At 37.1% G+C, this 25,452-nt stretch overlaps 1 protein-coding gene across 1 annotated transcript in view; it reads left to right on the forward strand.

Annotated features, from left to right (window-relative positions):
* Positions 1-23,105, forward strand: part of LOC140162576 (ceramide synthase 6-like) — a 61,729-nt gene extending 38,624 nt beyond the window's left edge. The window contains exons 2-8 of the mRNA XM_072185835.1: positions 6,205-6,441; positions 11,564-11,672; positions 12,279-12,371; positions 16,967-17,095; positions 18,039-18,145; positions 20,820-20,976; positions 22,252-23,105. Of these exons, the coding sequence (XP_072041936.1) occupies positions 6,205-6,441; positions 11,564-11,672; positions 12,279-12,371; positions 16,967-17,095; positions 18,039-18,145; positions 20,820-20,976; positions 22,252-22,392 (973 nt within the window). The 3' untranslated portion in view covers positions 22,393-23,105. The remainder of the gene's footprint in view (positions 1-6,204; positions 6,442-11,563; positions 11,673-12,278; positions 12,372-16,966; positions 17,096-18,038; positions 18,146-20,819; positions 20,977-22,251) is intronic.
* Positions 23,106-25,452: the final 2,347 nt, after the last annotated feature.

Here is a 25,452-nt window from a genome sequence, read left to right on the forward strand (position 1 = left end):
CATTCAGGTACTTTTTGTTGCTATCGACACATGTTGCACTAGATAGCAAGTCAGTACAGAAAATTGAAATGGATGAAATGCATTATGGGAAGTTTAAGATACCTTTTGTGGCAAAATGCAAGCATGATAAGTGTTGCTATGAACATGTGATTGCAAAGTATTATCTAACTTGTGCCCATGTAATCAGGAAATTTGACTGGGATGACAAAAATAATTTAGTTTGAACATAGCCTAAAGCATTCTTTCCACACAATGCCTAAGCTGTTATTAAAATGTACTAAATGTGATTACGCTAAATAAGTCATCTGTCACTAATATTGATTTTGTGATATAGCCAATAATAGTATTCAACTGCATTTTGTTTGATGTTTTTTAAAAGCAAAACCACCATGACATAAGTCCATTAGGCCTAAAAAAACTGTTTGATTGGCGTAACCCGACCGACCCTAAAAATAGGCCTGACCCTAGACGTTTTTTCTTATTTTTTTGCAAAAAATGGATAAAAAAAAATTAAAAAAGATTAAAATTAAAAAAATAAACTAATTGCCAACCGACCTACCCTAATTTTTTTTTAATGTTACGCCAATCAAACAAATTTTTTTAGGCCTTATTGTGATTTATTTTCATCAAAAAGCTCTGAAAATGGCACATTTAGATAGAAATTGAAAACTAAATTTTGATTTTGTTTGACAAATGTCCCATTTTGCTTGTGCCATCACAATTTAGTTGTGAAATCTTTATCTTAATTTCTGTAGTGTTTACAAACTGCTGATAATAGATAATAAAGGACAAAAGGTAGCAAATAGTATGCAAGATAGCTGTGTTTATTTAGGCTGGTTCATCAGCCCATAACCAGTTATGCAGGTATTACTGGTATGCATTGCAAAATTCATGCTAATTTTGAAACCAGGAAGAAAAACAAACCATAATGTGTTGAAACAGGCTTTGACATTTAAATCAATTTTTAAAGGTATTTGTGTGTGGAGGTGTAGGGGTGGTTATGGGTATGAGAGAGAAAGAGCAACAGGTGGCCTGATGTGCTGTATAGTTTTGTGTCGTGTTATTTGCATATTATTTTTTATTTGTATAATTTCCAAATCTTTGTTATTTACACACCTTTATATGGGGGCCACCTTATTTACAAACCATGTAATCATGTTAATTCTAGTTTTTAAAGGTGGTAACCTGATTGACAGCCTCATAGTCATCCCCCACTTTATTTTGGTATCAGATGAAAGCTCATTTTTTTCTCATTAACATATTGAAATTAGACATTCCAAATCGGTATATTGCCGGAGAAATCATAAAAAAATGAATTATTGATTAATTATGATAGTTTCGGAAATACAATGATTTGGAACTCCTAAATTTCAATATGTTAATGAGAAAAATAGGATCTCTCATTTGATATCAATTTATTACATGAGCATAATGATTATCATTAACAAAAACACTGTAGACTACTTTTATTACGCTGTCAAGGAATTAGTCACATTTGAAAAGAACATTTATGTGTTCTTTTCGCATGAATGTTTGAAAGGGACAACATTTTATGTCATACGTAAGTTTAAGAGGGTACTACACCCCTGGCCAATTTTGTGCCTCTTTTTGCATTTTTCTCCAAAATTGTAACACATTTGTGACAAGTAAGATATGTATATTATAGGGACAAGGACTACAACTACTGTACTGAAAATTCAGCACCTCAAAGCAAGGAGTTATTGATTTATTGATCAAATATTGGTTTTCCCTCATTTTTGACTGTAACTCCACAACTGTTGTGAGTGTTGTCTGTGCTGAAATAAAATTTCCAGTGCAGTAGTTGTAGTCCTTGCCCCTATAATATACATATCATACTTATCCCCAATGCGCTATAATTTTTAAGAAAAATGCAAAAATAGGCACACATTTGGGCAGGGGTGTAGTACCCCCTTAAAGGAATTTGATTTTCCAAATATATCAGGTCACCTCCCTTTAAAGGGTACATTTTATTTTGATCTTTAAGAGAGTGAGAAGAGGTGGGAGAGATACTGAGAGGGAGAGAGATCTGAGATTAATTACCCAGTTTCTGTAGCGGTGAATTGTACTTCTTCAAAAGAAGCATCTCACAGTGTGTAGGCCTCATTCAATAGTGGATGTTACCCATACAACATGGCAGTTAGTATTTTGTCTAAACATTAATCCTACCTTGATCATAAACAGCCTTGGGTGGACTTCATCTGTTATTATTATTGCTTAAGGTGGAGCTACAGAAATTTTTTAAAAAGAAGTTTGGATGTCGATGCTTGCTAAATAAAGGTATTTGCCAAGTGCCTGTATGTCACAAATTGTCACAGTAAATAAGAATGAGGTATACTTTTTTAATTTCCCGACCCAAATCACGGAAAATGGAATAACCCGACGGCTACCGCTCGCCACGGACATCCACTGTTGGTAACCCACGCTTTAGAAAGGGTGGGTTTGAGAGGTCCACAAAATGCTTAAAAGGGTGGGTTTGAAAAAATTCTATTTGGATGCAAATCTGCACCTCCTGGACCTAGTCCTGCAAGCAAGACTGCAGTCTTTATCATAAACATAATGACATCTATTGACGAGTTACAGTTACTGGAACTACTCCTGGACCTGGACTACTACTTATCTATGATTAGTAAGTAGTAACCACGCTTAGAAAGGGTGGGTTTCTGAGTTTTGGTATAAAGGGTATCAAATATAAAGGGTGGGTTTGAAATAAAAAGGGTGGGTTTGTATCACCACTGCCAACTATGACATCTCCATTGTAATATTTTCTCCCTGATTATTAAATAACTTGGTCAACATTTACCGATTCTGATAGAACTGCGCACAATTAGAGGCAAATGTTTTACTATAAGCCTTTTCAGGATTTTGAACTGATTATAACAAGCCTCGAAATTCAGGGAGCCCATGAAAGCCATGTCCTCTGTTGCTCTTAAACTTGACCTTGTTGCCCTTCAATGTCAAAGCATTTTTCAGTGGCCTTTGTGCCCTGTGCTCACTGGCCTAAAATGAGTGCCCATGAAAATGTGACTTTCAAGGCCTGACGGTTAGTGTGTCACCTTAAAACCACCTTCGCCTTGAGAAAATACAGACAGTCATAAATATGTAACCAATTGAAGAGACTGTATGGGCTATTCCAGTCAAAATCCATACACCCACTGTGGAAGACACAACTTTAATCGTCCACACAGGGAGTGTGAATTTCAAATGGGTTTACATGAATGGGTGATTACATTTGACATTTTCAACCCCCTGTGTGGGAGGTAAAGGTCATGTCTTCCATAGGGGGTGTGGATTTCAATTGGAATAGCCTTATGTTGTTGCAGACTATATGGGGAATGATGATTAACTACCCTGGCGTAATGAATTATATGTTAAGACAACAGAAATATCTGACGTTAGGCATGAAAAACCTCCTATGTGCTTGTGGCCCCTGAACATGTTTAAAACAAAATTGCCGACAGTTTACATAGGAGGATTTGCTTTAAACATGTTCAGAGGCCAATGACACATAAGGCCCCCCCCCAAAAAAAAAGGTTTGTCTCAAATTTTTGTTGAATCCATACCAAATGCTGGTATTGATAGGGTAGCAATCTACTGCTGATATCAATATTGATGAAGTAGCTATCTACTGATAATAAGGGTATTGATGAAGTAGCTGTCTACTGTTGATATCAGTATTGATGAAGTAGTTATCTCTACTGCTGATATTGGTATTGATGAAGTAGCTGTCTACTGCTGATATCAGTATTGATGAAGTAGGTATCTACTGCTAATAAAGGTATTGATGAAGTAGCTATCTTCTGCTGATATCAGTATTGATGAAGTAGGTATCTACTGCTAATAAATGTATTGATGAAGTAGCTATCTTCTGCTGATATTGGTATTGATGAAGTAACTATCTACAGCTGATATTGGTATTGATGAAGTAGCTATCTACTGCTGATATTGGTATTGATGAAGTTGCTGAAGTAGGTGTCTACTGCTGTTTTTGGTGTTGATGAAGTAACTATCTACTGCTGATATTGTGGTATTAGTGAAGTAGCTATCTGCTGCTGATATTGGTATACATCAATTTTAAGTAGCTATCTAACTGCTGACATTGATGAAGTACTTAGCTATATGCTACTGATATTTGTGTTCATGTCATACATATCTTCTGCTGATTTGGTATCAAGTACTGCTGATATTGGTGTTGATGAAGTAGCTATCTACTGCTGATATTGGTATTAAATATAAAGTCTATCTACTGCTGATATTGGTACTATTAAAGTAGCTATCTACTGTTGATATTGGTAAAATAACGTAGCTATCTACTGCTGACATTAGTATTGATGAAGTATACGGGTGATATTGGTATTGATGAAGTAGCTATCTTCTGCTGATATTGGTATCTACCACTACATTGGTATTGATGAAGTAGCTATCTACTGCTGATACTGGTATTGATGAAGTAGCTACATGTATTTACTGCTGATTTTGGTGTTGATGAAGTAGATATCTACTGCTGATGTTGGTGTTTATAAAGTAGCCATCTACTGCTGATACAGGTGTTGATGAAGTAGATATCTATTGCTGATATTGGTATTGATGAAGTAGGTATCTTCTGTTGATATTGGTATTGATGAAGTAGCTATTTACTACTGATATTGGTATTAATAAAGTAGCTATCTACTGCTACATTAGTATTGATGAAGTAGCTATATATACTACTAATATTGGTATTAATAAAGTAGCTATCTACTGCTGACATTGGTATTGATGAAGTATCTATCTGCTGCTGGTATTGATATTGATGAAGTAGCCATCTGCTGCTGATATTGGTATTGATGAAGTAGCTAACTACTGCTGATTTTGGTGTTGATGAAGTATCTATCTACTGCGGATACTGGTGTTGATGAAGTAGCCATCTGCTGCTGATATTGGTATTGATGATGTAGCAATGTACTACTGAATAAAGTAGCTATAAACCACTACTTTGGTATTGATGAAATAGCTATCTACTGCTGATATTGGTATTGATGAAGTAACTATCTACTGCTGATTTTGGTATTGATGAAGTAACTATCTACTGCTGATTTTGGTGTTGATGAAGTAGCTATCTACTGCTGATACTGTTGATGAAGTAGATATCTACTGCTGATATTGGTATTGATGAAGTAGCTATCTAGTTCTGATATTTGCATTAATATTTTAGAATAAACCTTTGAACCCTCAACTTAGAAGTCAGTTTTTGAATCAACTACATGCCAATTTGACATTTGACAAAAAAGTCTATAATCAAGGACTGAAATCTTTTGCCTATTGGATGAAATGAAAGGTGTGTATTCTGTGTAATATGAATCTTGCCCTCCTAGCATTTACATAATGGGCTAGTCCATTTGAAATCCACCCTCCCCTGGAAGCTGACACTGCTGTTCCAATTCTTGATGAACTATGTCAATCCACACTGCAATTGAACATTTTAACACAGTTTATGTAAAAATCCAGCTGAAAATGATGAAATCCAGACAAGGATTTTGTAAATGTTGGTTCTTACTGGCTAATTTTGTTTGAAATTCAAAAATCTAATATGCATCTTTTCCACTGTTTTTGGATTTAAAGTGTTTGGATCTGGACCAGCTAAAACTGTTGAATTTGGTTGAAAAACATTTTTATCAAGGGGGGGGGGGTGATTTTTAATATTGGAATAGCCCAATTACTGAATTAATCTTCCAAAGGGAATATAATATTTGCCACAGAGTGAAAGTTGATCATTGAGATCACCAGCTCAATTCATTTGCAGCAAGGAATAAATCAATGTCAGAGCATAATAATTATGTAAAATTATAAAGAAACGGAAGCAAAATTTGGAAGGTAAATAAGGTGAACAACATGTTACACTAGGGACTACCAAGTTACATGTATGAGGCGCTCAGCACATATTTGATAGTGTGTGTGAGCAAACCCTAGTACTACTAAAATACCCGTAGTGTTTTTCGCAGCACCCACATTAAAACTTGTTATCGGCTTATTTTGCAGACTTCAAGTTAGCTTGACTGTGGTGTGAGAGGTTATGGGTTCGAACCTCGGCGGTGGTTTTGTGAAAATTACATTCCTCAAAGATAATGATTCTTTTCAAATTGTTAAAATTTTGTGCTGCGAAAACTAAAATGTTCTTTACTATTGTTGCCTCTTTTATCTTCACAGGTTAATAGCGTCACCCGTCGCCCGTTTCCTGGGGGTACCCGCAGTCAATGGCCGTCCAGCTGAGGATAACCTCATCTTAGAGAAAGCATTCCAATCCGTATCCAGATTTCCTGATGATAAGCGGTTACAGGGTCTGGCTAAGCAGCTTGATTGGTCGGTGCGTAGAGTTGAGAGATGGTTCCGCAGACGACGCAACGCGGAGAGACCCAGCAGACTCAAGAAATTCTCTGAATGCTGGTGAGTTCTACAGGCAGATATTTCCTGTATGGTCGGTCGTTTTTTTTTGGTTTTTTTTGCAAATGACCCAAACAGATCTGCATTTTTTCACTTTTCACTAGTTTTTCGTTTTTTAGTCAAAATCAATCCCCTTTTGCAGTACAAAAACACAGCTTATTTTGCTCTGAGCTTGTTGTCGTGTTTGCTACCGAGTTCTATTTGAACTTGCCTTCAGTTTTTGACTTGAATTTGTTTTTAAACTACAGCATGTAGTTTTTGCTGTTTGATTTTATATTTTGTTGTCTGTCCCTGAAGAAGAGCAGTTTATCTGCTCGAAACGTCGGTTTTTTGTTGTTGTTGTCTGCTTATGTACACAGTGATTTTCATCATTGTACACTTTTGTACTGTTTTCCTGACACTTCTGTGGGCTAATTGGCAATTTTTGGCCATCAAACTTTGCCTGTACCTACATTGGTTGTTTGGTTCTCTATGTCTGCTTATGTGCATAGTGATTTTCATCACTTGTTCCAGTGCACTTATGTATTCCTATTGATCCGTGTTGTTTTTGCAGGTTTAACACTTCTGTGGGCCTTGGAATTGGTAATTTTTGGCTATCGAACTTTACCTACTTCTATGCCTACTTTTGTTGTGTTTTTTGTCCCCCTCTGCATACTGTCTAGCCTGTATTTTGTTTCCCCACTTCAAGTTGGTATACCTTGCTCTCTTTCTTTACAAAAATACGCACAATACATCCCAAAATCCCCAAATCTTAGTCAGTCTGGCTCTTTTGGGTAAATTTTCTTGCAGATTTGAAAGGCACAATGATGCAATATTGGAAGAGATACCGATTTCTAATGTTTAAGAATTCCGGAATTCCTTGCCAGGAAATTTTATGATTTGGAGGGAAAAAATAAAGCTTACTGGGCAATTTTAACATTTTTTCCAGGCCTGATTTTTGGTTTAATTTGGTAGCTTAATTCTGATCGAAAAAAAAGCCCATTTAATCATTGAAAGAGTTTTCCAAATGTTTAAGGGCTCCGACCGTTGACATGTACATTTACAAATTTCTCCTACTTAAAATAATAATTATTATTCAAGCTTACAACAATTGTACACAGGAAAAAAGAAAAGAAGATTGAGGATTTAGGAGAGAGATGTTATTAGGTTAAAAGCGCAAGACAAAGAAGACTTTTTCTTTCCTCCAGAAAATGAATAAAAAGTAAAAATACAATGCAAAGGCTAACAGAAGGAGTGAATGAAACATGCATTTGGAAAGACCTAATTAATATTGACTTATTTAGTAATAAAGGCAAAAGGCAGAAGAAAACCCTTGAGATAAATTTGGTGTAAAATTTATTTTAAAGACAAAACAATGTGACCAGGCCAGTAGCCAGGATTTTTTTATTTATTGGGTCGTGAGTGGAATTTTCTCGAATATGAACCTTTTAGCCCCCAATTGTGTACATGCAAAATAGAGACACCTTTTAAAAAGTGGGATTTAGTATACAAGAAAAAGTGATCGCTTGCGTCAATTTGTTGTTATCATTTGGACCTTAGCTACAGCCGGGTCGAAATGTGCACAAAAACACATTGCTTTAAGGTTTTCCAGGAATTCCATTCAGAATTTTGTTTTTAATTTTAGGCTATTTTGTTATGAATCAGTAAATTCTGATATTAGCAGGGACAAGTGATTTGCACGGAACTTTTTTTCTGCGCAATCTCCGTGCAATTGGCTATTTTTTTCTATGGGCAGGGATACGTGATTTGCACTGAAAAAAAGTTCCGCTCAATTGGCTATTTTTTTCCGCGCAAATAACTTGTCCCTGGTTATTAGATATTGACCCTTTACATGGTCATCTCAAAATGAGGTTCTGCCCTAAGAGCAGGGATGTAGCTACGGTGGGCCGTGGTGGGCGGCAGAGCCCGGCACTCAGATTTAGAGCCCACCACTGATAATCAATTTAAGCTCTAGCACCCAGCACTCAAAAATTGCAAAATCTCATAGAATTTGGCCAAATTTAGGTAATTTGCCATTAAATTGTTCTGTTCACAAAAAATTCCTCAATACAACCCAGCACTAAAAATTCTCTAGCTACAACCCTGCCTCAGAGTGTGTGTTGTGTGTGCGTACGCGGCCACCTAGACAAATATGTGATTTAAATACCTCAAAAACATTATGGCGCAATGCTAGAAAATCACGAAAAAACAAGAAAACTTGTTTAGTTAGCAAGATGGTGGATCCGTGCAACGCCAGCTGGTTTATGGAAGAAACGAAAAGAGCACTGAAGCTATGTTAATAAACATGACACTCTGAATGGTTACTAAGAATAGATGAGCTATTTTTCTACACATGGTAAACAAAATTGCAAGTGGGTCAAAAGAAGATTTTTAAAGTGTTAATTGGGTTAATGGATTCATCCATCAATTGGTTTGTTTCAGTACATGTAAAGGTTTCAACATACACCTATGGTATGTTCAATAAAGATGGTATATGACCCAGACGATGGTGGCCGAGGTTATTTTAATGCGGCAACAGCCAATATCGTAAGCAAAACAAATAATATGACGGCAACACTGCTTGGACGTTGGACGCAATTATTTCCCCCCGAGCCGATGTGTGTTTTTAGCTCTATTGGCCCTGTTACTGAAAAAAGTGCACAAATATATTTCCTAGTGCAATATACATTTTCACATGAAAATAAATGATTTTGGATTCAAAGTGAATGTGAAGAAAAAAAATTTCCTGCGCTGGGGATGGGGATTGAACTTGGACTGCGTGGATGACAGGAAAGCCTGCAGACCACTACACCATGCATAGCTATTGCGTTCATGTGTGAATGTTTTAGTATTTTATAAAACATAGTGCGTTATTCATACAAAAAAAAAAAAAAACAGTACTTACAATGAGGTTCACTGTCGGACCTCAACGGATTTAGACTGATAAAATATTGCTTGATAACATGTATCACTTTTGTAATTATTTGAGACATTTTCGTGTTTATGTGTAAAACCCACTGACATCTTGGCCGGCCTCCCCTGACATGACCAGATGCATCCATTAATCCTAACTACACCGCATGCTACAAAATACTTCAGCTGAAAGCCACTGCGCATGCATGCATCTCACATGATTTGATGATGCAATCATGCCAAGTCATACGCACAAATTCCTTGGCTGGGCCAGCAAAACTCTAACAGCTACTGGTGGGCGACCTAGTGCTTGGCATGCAAGGGGTCTCGGGTTCGAATCCCATCCCAAACAAACAACTTCTTCGTTCATCTTCTCTCTTTATTCCTTCCTTCCAGTGGTGGCACCATGGGGGGGGGGGGGGTCATGATGGGGCAATTCCCCCCAGTCAGAACTCTGGCACCACTGTTACCCCACCGTAAAAACCCAAAATTATGAAAAATTACTACTTTTTACTGCAATTTTGCACAAAATTGGTTACCCCCCCACCGAAATTCCTGGCGCCGCCACTGCTTCCTTCTTTCCCTTCCATTCACCAAAGAGCACATGGAGAGGTTAGGTCAACCATTCTTATCTCATAACCATTGTTATCCTTGTTAGTGAGGAATGCTCCTCTTATATATAGTATTTTCAGTTTTGAGCAAACCTGAGATATTTCTTTCCTGTCTTTGCAATTATTAATATTATAAATTTAGAAATGCACCCTGTCCAAAGTTGTTTCCATCTTTCTCTAAATGATCTCTAACAATTATGTTCTACCAAAAGTTGGCAACATGACCTTTGCCCAATTTGAGTAAAATCCACACACTTTGGTGGAGGTCATTTTCCACCTTAGACTGAACACACTATAGGAAGACTGCTTACAGTATGAAAGCCTGCGTCAGAAATCACCAAGGGTTTGATTTCGCGCAGCTTACATACATGCAGCTGATGCTGCAATTGAATATATTAAGCCCTAAACCCCAGGTAAGCCCCCTTATACTATGGACCACAATGGCCTCATCTCAATGGCATAGTTAAATAACCTCAATTAAACACTCATAGTGCAAAATTTGACCTCAAGTTGCTGAGTATGAGTTTTTGTGCCCATATTTTTGAAGGTCATTCAATGAATGTACAAATGTATTGGGGTTAAAGAACTATGCCCTGATAGATGAACATGTTGTGGATCCTAGTGATACCATCAAACAAAATTAACTGGTGTAACTGATGGTGTAATTAATTCTTAAGCCCCCAAACCTCTCGTAAGCCCCCATTCCCGTCAAATGATATTACCTGGGTTCAGGCCTGTGTAAAAGTATCAAGACACCCAGGCAAAATGGCTAATGCACAATAACATGACCTTAAGTTACGATGTGGAGTGGGTGCTTTATTTTCATTTCACCTATTACAAATGAGCTAAGCATACTTATGACAAACACTTCCGTACTCTGCGCAATTAATATAGGTCATAATTTTGTTTTTGGATCTTAGATGGATAAAATTATAAATTTTAAGTCACTTTTAATTAAAACCTCTAATTTGCATAGATGTGAGCTGTTTATTCGTTTGTACTGCTGGCAAAAAAATCTATTTGTTTTAAAAAAAATTCAAAAATGTCAGAATTGAAAATTTTCTTGACCATATTTGGAATCAGCATGAAAAATTAATTAAAATGAGTACAAACAAGGCTAGTATTGGTTTAGGTAGTCCTTAAGATAGCTCTTAAGGAAATATCTTAAATGTTGAAGCCTATAGCACGCAGTTGATTAGCATTGCTTTGGGAGTGGTTGCTCATGGATATTTTGCTGGTATTAGAAGAAAAATTGATAATAGGGTTGCGATAGATCAGGAAGAAAAGGAAATATTTAAGGTTTTCAAAAGTTTGATATTAAAAAAATATGACTTTGTTTTTTGAGATGGAGATGCCCTCCTGCTTATTGGACTATTCCATTTGAAATCCATCTCCCCTGTGGAAGACATGATCTTGATCTTAAATCGCCCACAAAGGGGGTAAAGTTTTCAAATGGAGCCACTCGTTCAGGTAATCCAATTTGAAATTCATACTCCCTCTTAAAAATGGAAGACATCATGGCCTTAATCTTCCACAGAGCTCTGTAAAAAACAAGGTTAAAACAACTTGGTGCTGCTTAAACCTTTTAAAGAGATTTTTATTTATGTTTGCTTTATTTACAGTTGGCGATTTGTGTTCTACTTGGCGGCATGGTCCTATGGCATGTACACAGTACCATACGAGTCATGGTTTTGGGATACAAACAGTTACTGGTACAACTTTCCATTCCATGTAAGTATTATTGGGTGACTGCACACGATAGCGGGATCGACCACAATTGCATGTCGAGTGAATTTGTGAAATACGTCCTCTATCGTACATGAGATATAATGTCCGCAGTTGCTGGGCTAAATACCAAACATACAAAAATACATAAACAAAATGGGAGGAAAATGTCCTCGGTATGTCGATTGAGTACCGATTCAGAAGACCACGTTAGGAGGCGATTATTCATGGGGATTTGTTCGCTGAGCCATTCAAAGCGAGGATAATCTATCGTTTAATCAAAGTGAGGACATTTTGACAAAGCTTTGAACCTTGCTTTGTGAGTATGTGCATTGGATAACACTCTTCCTATAGGGGGTATAGTCTATTATCTCACTTTATATGCACGTTTTCAGACAAAGTGAGGTGACCTCACTTTGAATGTGTTGTTAGTAAAAATGTCCTCACTTTGAATGCCATTACAAACCCCATTTACACATGTGTGTATCACAAGCTCACAACTCCTTGCTTTGAATACCATGCACGTAGGGGTGTGTGTGTATGTGTTTCTCCACTGTATGCTACACTAATTTGATTAATATTCTCATATTTTTACATATTTTTTCATTTCAGAGTTTGACCACACCCATCTACAACTACTATGTTATAGAAGCGTCATTTTATCTCTCACTAATGCTCTCCATTTTCACAGATGTCCGGAGGAAGGTAAGGATTTGTAGCTGGGCTATACCTGGGAGAACCAGTGGGGCTATACCTGGGAGAACCAGTGGCAGCACCTGGAATTGTTTTTTGGTGGGGGGGGTCATGGGGGAAAGTGATTTGGGGGAAGTGAATTTTGGGGAGGTGGACAAAATCAACATGTGGCCGGGAAGTGGAAATTTTCTTAATTTTGGGTTTTTACTTGGGGGAACTGGGGGCCAAGAGTTCTGAGGGGGAGTGATTTCCCCCATGCCTCCCTTGGTGCTGCCTCTTATGAGACCCAGCAAAGCTTCTGGCTCTCATGAAGAGTTCTCCACATTTTTTTCACATTGCAGCCTTGTTCAGGCATGAGAATATTCAGGCTTTTGCAGTTTGTTGTCCAATTTTACACATTTTTATTTATTTTCAGCCTGGTATTCCTTTAAGGCCAAATTCACACGCTTTTTCGGGCAATTTTCAAAAAAGCCATTCTCATGCCTGCTTGTTATAAATTTGTGTGTGTGTTTTCTACTACTAGCATTGCAACTCACAATTTCTAAAAAAAGAAAAAGCCATCAAATCTTGACAAGAAATCAATTGACCATTATGAGCAAGTTGCTAATATTAGATGTTATCAGGACTATGGGTGGATTTTGTAAAGCTTAGCACATCATACCGTGAAAATTTTATAATAAACATATGTGACACAATCTGGTCCATGGGGGCCAAAGGCGGCAAATTTGAAGCTGAGATAAAGTTAAAAATATGGAATAAAAAAACAATAAAATACATAAGAAAATAGACATCAAAAAACTTCATAACTTTTGAACCAAGTATGCTAGACCTTTGGTGTTTTCAGTAAATTATAGCCTATTGTATGTATAATGTAATAATTACAGAAACTCAATTTTCAAAAATGCCTCCTTTGGCCCCCATGGAGCAGATCGTGTCACATATGTGCCTATTAACGAGTTGCTCAAAATTTTTTACGGTAGTTACTGTAAAAAATTTGTTCTTACCCGGGCAACTTGTTTATTATCAAATTTTGACGGTATCTATTTATTAAATACAGTATTCTTTCCAATTAACACCCCCATTTTTCAAAAGAGGGTGTTATTAGAGATTTGATTTCAATTGTAATTCCCATTAAAATGTCAAGTCCCGCCTAGCAGTGCTCACAAATAGTAAGGAATTAAAAAATTTGTGGAAAATAAGAAAATAATAGATTCTGAAAATATAATAATGATAAAATTGGATGGATTTTTTCATCCAACATTGGTCTCGCTATGAAATTTAACATATTGGACGAGATGTACGACTACGTCTTGTCCAATATTTACAACTCATAGCTCGACCAAAATATTCAATGTTAATTGGATTCAAACCACCTAAGTTTATATCAAACTTGGGTCATAGCTTCACTGTGGGATTCTGTATGTATTAGTGTTTACGGTACTTATGATCCAGGAGCAGAACTATAATTTTGACCATATCTCAAATAAGCCAAGATCAAAAAAAAATTCTTACACATCTCCCAGTGCATTTCTTCCCTGTACAGAATTACTAGTCAGTACAAAACATGGGTCGCTAGTGACAAGAAATACCTCAATGGCATTATGAGCTCTGTTTATTGAGGTATTTCTAGTCACTATCAGTCCATGTTGCACTGAATTACAAATCAGTACAGGGAAGAAATACATTGTGGGAAGTGTACAATATCTTGTCTGAGGGGAGATTAGGGATGTAAATCTTCAGGAAATTTCCTCATTTTAGGAAATTTTGCTTGGAGTGTCCCTGCACAAAGTATAGGGAAATACACATTTTCAGGAAATAATGTCAGTGCTTGTTTTCATCCCCGGTTTTCATCCCTGGGAGATGGTCTGAACCATAGTGTCACTATCCCTTAGGCCAAAAAAAAAAAAAAGTTGTTTGCTTGCCCTCAACCGACCGACCCTAATTTTGGAAATCAGAAAAAAGTGGTTTTTTTCTATTTACTGTACAAAAGAATACCGACCCTATTTTTGGAAATTCCTGAAAAAGTGTTTTTTTTCTTTTCAAATTTTTGCATTCTGAAGATGTAAAAAAATGTATTTTAGAGCTTGTGTTCAACATTTTAGTTGTTTTCTAATATTAGTTGATTCATTTTGACACCAAAATTGTCTGATTTTTCATATTTTGAGCCTTAATTAATACAAACATTAGAGTTTCCTAGTAATTAAAAAAAAGCAAAAAAAAAACAAAAAGCAAAGAAATCCCGACCGACCGACCCAATTGTTAAAATTCAATTGAGGGCAAGCAAACAATTTTTTTTCTTTTCCTTATGCAGTAGCATCTTTGTACATAATTAACCTCACACCTGTTTCATATATAGAATGGAGTCTGCACTAAAGGAGGCTCGGTAAGTGTCGGAAGCAAGAAAATGAAATCTTGCATATTTCATTGATGGTTAAGGGTCATGTAGGTATCTGATTTACCTATGGGTTGATAAATTGGTTACACAAACAGATTCTTGTGCTAGGTACCTAAGGTGAGACTACTAAGGAAGATTAACATATTAATGGGCTATTCCAGTTGAAATCCATATACCGCTATGGAAAAATGACCTTAATCTTCCACACAGGGGATGTAGATTTCAAATGGGGTTACCTGATTGAGTGACCTTATTTGAAATCTACATCCCCTGAGTGGGAGATTAAGGTCATGTCTTCCTTTGGTGGTGTTTGGATTTCAACTGGAATAGCCTGTTGTGGCTACCCATCATCTTTTGGCTGCGGAGCAGGTGACTACAAGTTTCTTGCAACTCTTGTGGTCCTGGACCACTACGTTTTGTGGGTCAACTTGGTACTGCATTTCTAATGGTGTGGAAAGTTTTCATTTGGTTATGCAAACAGATTATTTTTAGGGTCAGAATTTCGATGAGAATCCGCGAATCAGTTACACGAAAGTTGACTTGCAAGAATAAAATGATTCCCACAAATTTATTCTGTGAGAATTAAGATTGATTCTCGCACTGTGAAACAAGATTCTGACCCTGATTTTGGGAAAGCAAAAAATGCAAAAGTAAAATATCTCCTTGCATTACTGGTTGTGGAATACATGTATCATCATATTTTAGCTAATGCTGTAAGAGTTTTTGTCTTTCTACTAATGTGTTGCTTAGGTTTTGGCTTTTGAAAATAAGGATGTTAACCCCATGGGCACTACAACCTTTCTTACAGATCCTCTGATTGGTTATTTACATGATATAATCATCTGAGTGACCAATCAAATTAGAGCTTTTTGAGTTCTCAGCAATGGTTATCTTAATCCCCTTCAGCCGACTGACCATTCTTACCACATCTCTGATTGGCTCAATACATGATATAGCCCACTGTGTAACCAATCAAAATAGTTCTTCTAAAAGAGGCATAATTCAGCCTGTAGTGCCCATGGGGTTCAAGAGCTGCCGGGGGGAGCAATGGAAGTGAACATAAACGATGAAATTGATTCATCAGGTTTGTTGGTAAAAACCAAACTTTTACTCACTATTGATGGTTTGTCGTGGGTGGTAGGCATCATCAGAATGATGGTTGTTGATCCTTACTTCAGGTTGGACATTTATAATCCATTTGGATCATGATAAGAGGACCCAATGCATGTGATGAGGGGGCCCAATTAATTAGTCACATGTATGATCCTCTCCTAGCTGACATTACTCAAATTGAGGTATGGGAAGAATACACCTTCTTCAGTCAGGATAAGCCCAACTTGAAAAAAGATCAACAACCATCATTCTGATGATGCCTACCGACTATTATAATCGAAACCGTCAATAGTGAGTAAAAATTTGGTTTTGTTTGAAAGAAATCGTTTATAATGAACAATATAACAAGTTTGAAAAATTGTGGGTAAGCTGAACATCAATCTCCCATAGAGGTTAAGGAGAGTTTTCACTAGGAGAGTGATCATGCGCACTAACATCAAAAGTCAAAGCCTAATTTAGCTCTCCATGCGGGTGTTAACTGCAGACGACAAATGCGATTTTTTTTTCTTCAAAAATTCAAAATTGTTAGAATTGTTCATTTCCATGACCATATTTGGAATCATCATGAGGAATGCATTAAAAACAAGCCTAGTATTGGTTCAGTGATTCTTGAGATAGCCCTTGATATTTTGAAATATATCTCAAAACTTGGGCTTTTTATGTTGAAGCCTACGGCTAGGAAGCAGAGCATTAACATGGTAATACTCAGGGTGATGTACTAACAATCAGTGTTCAATAATGTCATTTAGGTAAGTACGTTAGTATCATAGACCAGACAGGGAAGTCCTTTTCTGGTCTATGCACTATACAATCATAACTGGAATTTAAAAATAAAATCAGTCATGACCCATAGGGGGTGTTGATTTCAAATGGAACAGCTCATTCAGGCTGATTTTTTTTGGCAAACCTGCCTGGGAGGGGGGAGCTGGGAGTCCACCCAAGAGACTGGGTGGCTACAATGCCCCCAAAACGTCCTAATGTCCAAATTCTTCCATCTTGAATGTGAAAAATCATCATGCTGATAATGTTTTTTTACTCATACCAGATAGAGTGCAACTGTTAATGATGTTTTGTTTCTTTGTGTATTTTCCATTCACAGGACTTTATAGCTAACCTTGTTCACCATATATCAACGTTGTCGTTGCTAGGGTTCTCGTGGGTATGTAATTTCACGCGAATTGGCTGCCTTGTACTTATTATACATGATGCTTCAGATATCTTTCTTGAGGTAAGTGGTTGATTGATTGCTTGATTAATTGATTGATTGCTTGATAAATGGATTGAATGCTATTAAGGTTGGTCTTAAAACCCTAGAATTATGAAACTCCAAATTAAGCACAATAAACTGGCTAGGATCACATTTGGTGCAGATATTTTAACACCCATTGATGACATGTTAAATGATCTAAACTGGTCTAGACTTAACAAAAGATGGGAAATTTCAATGTATTGTTCTATTTTCAAATGTCTCAACAATCTGGCACCAAGTTACCTCAATTCAAATTTCATTTATACATCATCCATTCACTCATATCCTACAAGACACCAATGTAGTGCAACTCTTGTTATTCCTAAATTTCATTCATCTTCGGGTTTAGGAACTCCCAGCTGATATTTGATTAAATTTATGTATCTTCTTTGTCAATGTCATTGAGTAGCTATCATGAGTGTTTTCAAACATAATCTTAAGCTTATTGCCTGCCATTTCACTTCCATGTAGCTTTAAAATGTAACTAATTAATAATTATAACATGTTGTGTAGTATTAAGTATTACACTCTTTGTAACTAGAACAGGGCCCTCAGGGAGAGAGAGCAGCACTAAGTGCTGATGAGGCTACCCTGTATAAACAAAATGTAAATAAAATAAAATAAAATGAATAACTGCTGAATTGTTAGTCTAAAGTAAATCAAAGTATTTATAGATTTGTAAATAAAAGCCATACCAGCACATACTAATCCCCTACAGGGAGTGTGAAAAATAGGTTTTTGGCGTGAAATCTCATATTTTTATTATTTAAAAAAAAATCAAGGTGCATTTTTTGTCTCCATCATCAGCGTATTCATAGTAGGCCTACTGAAACACATGGAAATATTCATGTTATTTGATTGGATTAATGAATGATTTATTGACCTTGTTTTTCTTTTTCACTATTTTTTTTTTTAATTTCAGACTGCCAAGATGGCCAACTATGCCAAGGTGCATATACTAGCACACATCAACTTTTCTATATTTGCGTTAACATTCTTTGTATCACGGGTAGTAATATTTCCTGTTTGGTAAGTAGAGTGGAAACAGCCCATTATACCGAAGGGTCATTACTAGCAGGCCTCGAAATAAGCCAGAATTTCTGAGGGCCATTTGGGCCCTTGATCTTAAATGTTTGAGGGCCCTCACAAATTTTTGGGGGCCCAAATTTGGGCCATTGATTTGAACCTATGTGACCCCACAAAAAAGTGAGTAACTGTAGGGGCCTAAGGAAAATAAAGAAACAAATAACCCATATGTTAACATTCAAATGAATAGATTATTTAATAAGTAGGAGTAATTAAGTAATTAGGTAATTAATTAATACATAAAGAAGTACTAGAAAGAATAGAAAGAGAAGCCCAAAGAAAAAAGAAATAGGGCAAGCAACGTTTTTAGATGATGCTGGGTTTTTTTTTTTCAAAAAAAGTTTTTATTTTATTTTGAATTGATTTGTTTTTAAACATTGTCATTAGTATCAGTCCCGGTTAATCAGTCTTTTTCATTTCCTTTATATCTCCAATTTTATCAAAATCAAAAGTGATTTAATATGCAAAAGTCATGCAGTGCTATTATAAACCCGCCACAGTGACAGAACCTCATTAATATTCATGACCTGCTGTATTATAGTGGCGTATTGTGCTATCCCGGAAGTACCAAAAACACAATATCGGCCAATTTTATGTGAAAAAACAGAGTTATTACACCTACTTTAACATCATAACTATCTAATATTATTAAAGATCTAAGTAAATAACAATGTTTTTGGCCTTGAATTTACTTCAATTCTCCTGAAATGTGAATTTAGAATGCAATATAGTCGGGCGATTTGTTGGTGTTGCATGACTGTTGAATTCTGCAGTAAGCTCAAGTCCGTAAGTGATAAAAATTGCCACAAATTTTGCGGGCCCTTTGGGCCCGCCGGATGTATCTTTTGGGGGCCCTCACTGATTTTCGGGGGCCGAGGGCCCGAGGGCCCGCCTTATTTCGAGGCCTGATTACTAGTCCAAATAGGGTTAGGGCACTAGGGTTATGGTCAGAGTTAGGACTGTATTGTTTCTCATCCACAGAATTAGAGACAGAGAATCGGGACTCGACTGCCATCTTGATACAGGCATGGAGCAACAATTGGGGGTATTCAGGTTCCCTCGGAATACACTCGAGGCGTCATGCAAGTGCGACATGGATGAGGGCGCATTTGAGAGACGCACTTGATGCGCCATGATGCTTCAGATGAGACGCAGAATTGTTTTTGTTCGTCTCCACACCGTCGGCAAGGACCCGAATACCCCAATTTTCTCCCAATAGCTGACGGCGCGATTGTACGTGGCGGTATAAGAAGTTCGGTTCTCCTTCTCTAATTCTGTGGTCTCATCTGAAGTTGAGAGTGACGCATATTTGATTCCCGAGTGGCAGACTGGAATCGTGCGCGATAGTCTTAATCCAGCAGGGCATATACACACGCTAAGAAGAGATAGAGTTGGACATACTATAGAGTTATGGTTATGTTAGAGATTAGGGGTTCAAGGTTAAAGGTCAGGGTGACATATAGGGTTTGGTTAAGGATTAGGGTTGATAACCAAGTTATTGGGTTTTTTGACTAATGACCCTTTGGACTAATAAACCAGGGACAAATGATTTGCGCGGAACTTTTTTTCTGCGCAATCTCCGCGCAATTGGCTAATTTTTTCCTATGGGCAGGGATACATGATTTGCACTGAAAAAAAGTTCCGCGCAATTGGAATTTTTTTTCTGCGCAAATCACTTGTCCCTGCTAATGACCTGCAACCATTGCAGTGTTGGGGTGTGTATGTGGGGTTGGGGTGTGTGGTGATTTTCATCGTGGACCCATTTATGACTAAAAGCTGTGTAACAGTGGACACTAAAAACTGAGATATCCACGGTTTTAGATCCTGCACAATACGTGTAGAGGGTGACCAACGTAAATATGATAAGAGCATTACAAATAGGGCCTCGGTTTTGTGTATACTTAAGCACCTGAGGAAAATGCGATTGCGTTTTTTCAACAACAACAATAAAAAAACTGCAAACAATACCTCTCCTTTTTAAAGTTAAATAAAGTTGTATGTGTGCTTCTATTGAACAGCCATGGACATTAAAGGTGGGTAACCTGATTGACAGCCTCATCCTCCCATCAAATATCAGGTGAAAGCTCATATTTTTCTCATTAACATATTGAAATTGGGCGTTCCAAATCATTATATTTCCGGAGAAATCTTCACAAAACTGTCGAATTAGTCTCAAATGTGGTATAAATTCAACAGTTTTTTGATCATATCTTCAGAAATACACTGATTTGGAACCCCTAATTTCAGTTTGTTAATGAGAAAAATAGGATCTCTCATTTGATACCAATTTATTACATGATCATGATGATTATCGTTAATTAAAACACTGTAGACTGCCAAAATCACGCTGTATAAAATGTTAGTAATTCCATAAGGAATTAGTCACATTTACAAGGAACATTTATGTGTTCTTTTTGTATGAATGTTTGAAAGGGACAACATTTTATGTTATAGGTAAGTTTTAAAGAATTCGATTTTCCAAATATATCAGGTCACCTTCCTTTAATGTTGGGAATTTCAGGAATGTTGCGCTGCTGCCAATTAATCAGGAGATAAAATTTTTCTATATGTTGTCCAATTTGTTAATAAAATTGTGGTTTTTTTTTTGTCTTTTCAGGGTCATCCACAGTTCTGCAGTCATTAGTCTGAAAGTCATAGGGCCATTCCCTTCCTACTATTTGTTCAATGGCTTGCTTATAGTACTATACTCACTGCATCTGTATTGGTTCTATACCATAGCATATATGGTCTTCATTATCGTAACACAAGGAATGGTAAGAGTTCATCCTAAATTGGAGGAGGGAGGGAAATCATGTCCTATGTCTCTGGTATATTTATTAATGGCCTTGCTTCAATGGGTTGATTATATTACTATACTCCCTGCATAGTGGTTCTATAACATAGCATATATGGTCTTCATTTTCGTAACATAAGGAATGGTAAGAGTTCATCCTAAATTGGAGGGGGGAGAAAACATGCCCTATGTCTCTGTTATATTTACATTGACGATATCCACCAGTCAAGGCAATACACAAGTGGATTAGTATCTTGCATTGCATCATGGTAGCTAACTTCAGTGTAACACTATCGATCAATCCATAAACTGCTCAAATAAAGAAAGTCCGCTGTCATGTAACCTGTCCTACACCAAAACCTGATCTTGTTATGACAATTTGATATGGTCGTTTGCAGAATCTTGTTATCTCCAATTTGATACCAAATTTGTTACCAAACACTCAAAAGTGACAAAGATTGATAACAGTTTATGGCATTTGGTGCATTTTCAAAAGTTGCAAATCAAAACTATGCACGCGGTCGAAATTGCTTAACGTGGTAGTGTGGTCATGCTTGCTTGCCCACGATGGGCCCCTGTCGACTATCCCAAGTGCGCGATTTATTCAATTGTCAATTTAAAACGCATGGATTGCTACAGTGCTTTACTGATGAATACTAGGGCATGATGCGATCGATATGTCCTAGGAGTTGTTTCAGGCTATGTCAATGGTGCGCTCTGCCATTCACCTCTACAGGTTTGCGTGGTCCGTTTTTAATTTGCAACTTTTGAATATGCGCCAAATTTCATATACTGGTATCAATCTCTCTTAATTTAGAGTGTTTAACAAGATTCTGCACACGACCTTATCAATTAAAATTTTGGTGTAGGACGGGTTACATGACTGCAGACTTTCTTTATTTGAGCAGTTTACTTAACAACCATATTACTATACCAAGAGAAACTACATCATATCAATGCATAAGGAAGAACAAAAGTGAGAGTAAAAACCCCAGAAACATGGCAAGAAATGTGGTATAAACTAAAAACGTTGAAGGTTGTGGTCAACAACCATGAAGTCAGGTAGACAAGCGAAAATTTTAAGCAGGATATCTATGCGACAACCTCTTTTTTTTATTGCAAACACTGGCATCAACACACATTCTGAATTATGACATGATATCTCTAACAAATACTAAAATTTCCCCTAAAAAGGTATCAGTGTTGTTAATTTTTCTGAAACCAATCTTTTTTCTGTGCATCTCATTTACTCCAGGTTGAAAAGGATGCGCGCAGCGATGTCGAAGAAACCACAGACAGTTCCGACGAAACGGAATCGCTAAACGGAAGCAGCAAGACGGGAAACTCCACCAATCACATCAACACACGATCACGTGCAGCGGCCAATCATCATTGAGGACAGTTGTCTTTCTTCTTTGTCCTATTCTTCGTCCTATTAAGCATTACGTAGTCATTTTAAATTCATGTATATTGCAGTTCTTGTACAATCAATGCAGAGTCGAGGCTCTGAAAAATGTCTAATGAACGAGATGTCCGTTACTAATACAATAATGTTAACCTTTGTACACATGGCAAATAATTTACTGTGTGTGGAAACACGCTCGAGTCCTGAAAGGACCATACTATCCTGTCATTTTGATCCCCTATAATCAACTTTGTCATCAAGAGCTATTCCAGTTGAAAAACAAACACTTCTATGTGACCTCAATCACCCATAGGGAGTGTGCATTTTTAAATGGGGTTACTTAAGTGGTGACTCCATTTGAAATTCATACCCCCTGTGTGGCAGATTAAGGTCATGTCCATAGGGCGTGTATGGAATGGCCCATTGCATAATCTAGAAGTAGATTAAATTGTCTTTGACCAGGATTTGAACAAGGGATTCCAGCAGGGTATATCGATTTGTTCTAGAATGTCATAAAATATGTGCATACCTGCCATTAATGGTGCTCTTTGCAGACGCCACAGTTCTAGCCAGGTTCTTGAATAAATATTATTGGCATGGTGTCCTCAAGCAGAGAGGAAAAATGTCATGACCCTGATTTGAACCAGAGACCCCTGCAGAATCTAATCTGTTCTAGAATTGTCATAAAATCCACATCCTTGTATAACTTGCAGATGCTACAGTTCTAGTCAGGTTTTTGAATAAATAGCATTGGCAGGGTGTACTCAAGTAGAGAGTCCATCCTGGACCAGGATTTGAACCAGAGACCTCCGAATTAGAACCAGGTACTAATGCAGGGTATCTATCTGTTCTATATAGAATTGTCATAAAATCTGTGCACATACTTGTCATTATAACTTGGGCTTTGTAGATGCCACAGTTCAAGGCATGTTCTTGAATAAATAGTACTGCCAGGGTGTACTCAAGCAAAGAGGAAAAACCCATCCTGGACCAGGATTTGAACCAGAAACCTCTGCAGGGTATGTAGACTAAATCTTTTCTAGAAGTGTCATAAAACACACCCACATACTTTTCATTATAAATTGTGCTCTTTGTAGAAGTTTTTGTCAGACTCTTGTTTAAATGGTATAAAACAAGCAGAGGGGTAAATCCAGGTTTTGAACAAAGGACCAATGGGTAGCTAGACGACACTTTGTTTCACCAAGTTTGGTTGTGATGTTGGTGCTTTTACAAACCGCCCTCATATGCATGTGTATACACGTTTAGCGAATTTGCTTTATGTTTAAACAGCTTCCTGGCCGTTTACATGTGTAAACGTTTAAACCCGATAGCAGCGGTATACGCTCGGCGGAATTGGGCTAATCCAGTTGAAATCCATAAAGCGAATATGAACGATATGACCTTAATCTTCAACACAGGGAGTTTGAATTTTAAATGGGTATACCTGAATTGGTTACTACCACCCCCTGTGTGGCAGATTAAGGTTATGCCCTCCATAGGGGGTGTATGGATGTCAACTGGATTAGTCCATTAATTCTAGAAGAAACAAAGGTATATATCTCTTATAGATTTGTCACAGTATTTGCTCACATAATTCCATGCTTCCTGTAGAAGCCATTGTTCTTGTCAAAATCTTGTATAAATAGTACTACTTCATGTAACAGGCTGGACTTGTATATTAAGAGTACTCGGTTACCTTTGTAAAATTTACATTACAGTCCCGCCTCTCTTATCTGGTTCTCTCAGGACAGATATCTCTGTTCGGCTGTAAAATCATCATAGAAAAATGTTTTTGATGCTTAAAAATGTCTTGCTGTGAAGCATTTAGGCAGACATCTATGTTGAATGCAGGAGTCAAATACCATCTTTCAGTGTTATCAGCTTATCACCCCATAGTACTTGGACATTCAATGCAGAATAACATGTAATTCACTTATCCAGATTTTTCACCTATCCAGTCAATGCTTAGTCCCACAGAGGACAGATAGAGTTTGGACATATTGTTATTTAAGTACCATACTTTATTATAGCTTATGAACAAAACTTGGACAAAGCAAGGGACTCAAAAATCGAGGGATTTGTACCAGAAGGTCATATCTGCAATAGCTGCCCTATAGACATTAGACAATTTCTTCATTCTATATTGTGCACAATCATAAAATATGACACCTGGCAGCTATTGCAGATAAGTCCTTCTTGCCCTAAACCCCTGAAATGACAGTACTTCTAACATGGTTACTATGTATGTTTTGCAATATCTTAAGAACTCATTGTATCATATGAACAACACTTGGAAAGCAAATCGTCGTCTGCATCACATCCTGTTGTATCTCAAAAGGCTGCCTGATGTGATTTTTTTATTGTCATCTATAAATAATAAATTTGCGTTGATTTACTAATTTTGAGGTATTATCATAAGATTATTTACCATTTCATGTCCATTCATAAAAGTAAGAAGCATGCTGAAAAATAAAATAACTATGAGATACAACAGTGATGATAAATATCACACACGGCAGCCTTTTAGGATACAACTGTAATTGATACAGACGGTGTAGTATGTATTCATTAGTACCACATCAAATGTGTGGGGATTGTGCGTCCATGTTTGCCTGCAACTGATGATATGCACAAGATAAGACCTACCTGCAATTTTAGCACCGTCCTTGTTTTGTGGAGGTCTGCAGTAGGTTGCAATTGCGTTGTTTTTAACCACAATATGTTTGTACATGCATATAATGACCTTGGGTATAAAAATGTGTACTCAACAATATAAGGTCAACTTACGAATGCTAATGTTGAATGGGGTGTTTGCCGTGTTTTGAACTGTGCCATTGGAAAATGAGGATAATGCTGGATATTAGGCTATCCCAGTTGAAAAGTGTAGATTTGAAATGGAGTTGTCCATTCAGGTAACCCCATTTCATATCACCCTCCCTGTGCGGAAGACTAATATCATGTCTTCCACAGGGGGCATATAGATTTCAAATGGAATAGCCCATATATTGCTCAAGGTTTGTGACCAGCATGAAGGTAACAGTACTGAACTAG

This window comes from Amphiura filiformis, chromosome 10 (genome assembly GCF_039555335.1).
Source record: "Amphiura filiformis chromosome 10, Afil_fr2py, whole genome shotgun sequence".
NCBI classification, from domain to species: Eukaryota; Metazoa; Echinodermata; class Ophiuroidea; order Amphilepidida; family Amphiuridae; genus Amphiura; species Amphiura filiformis.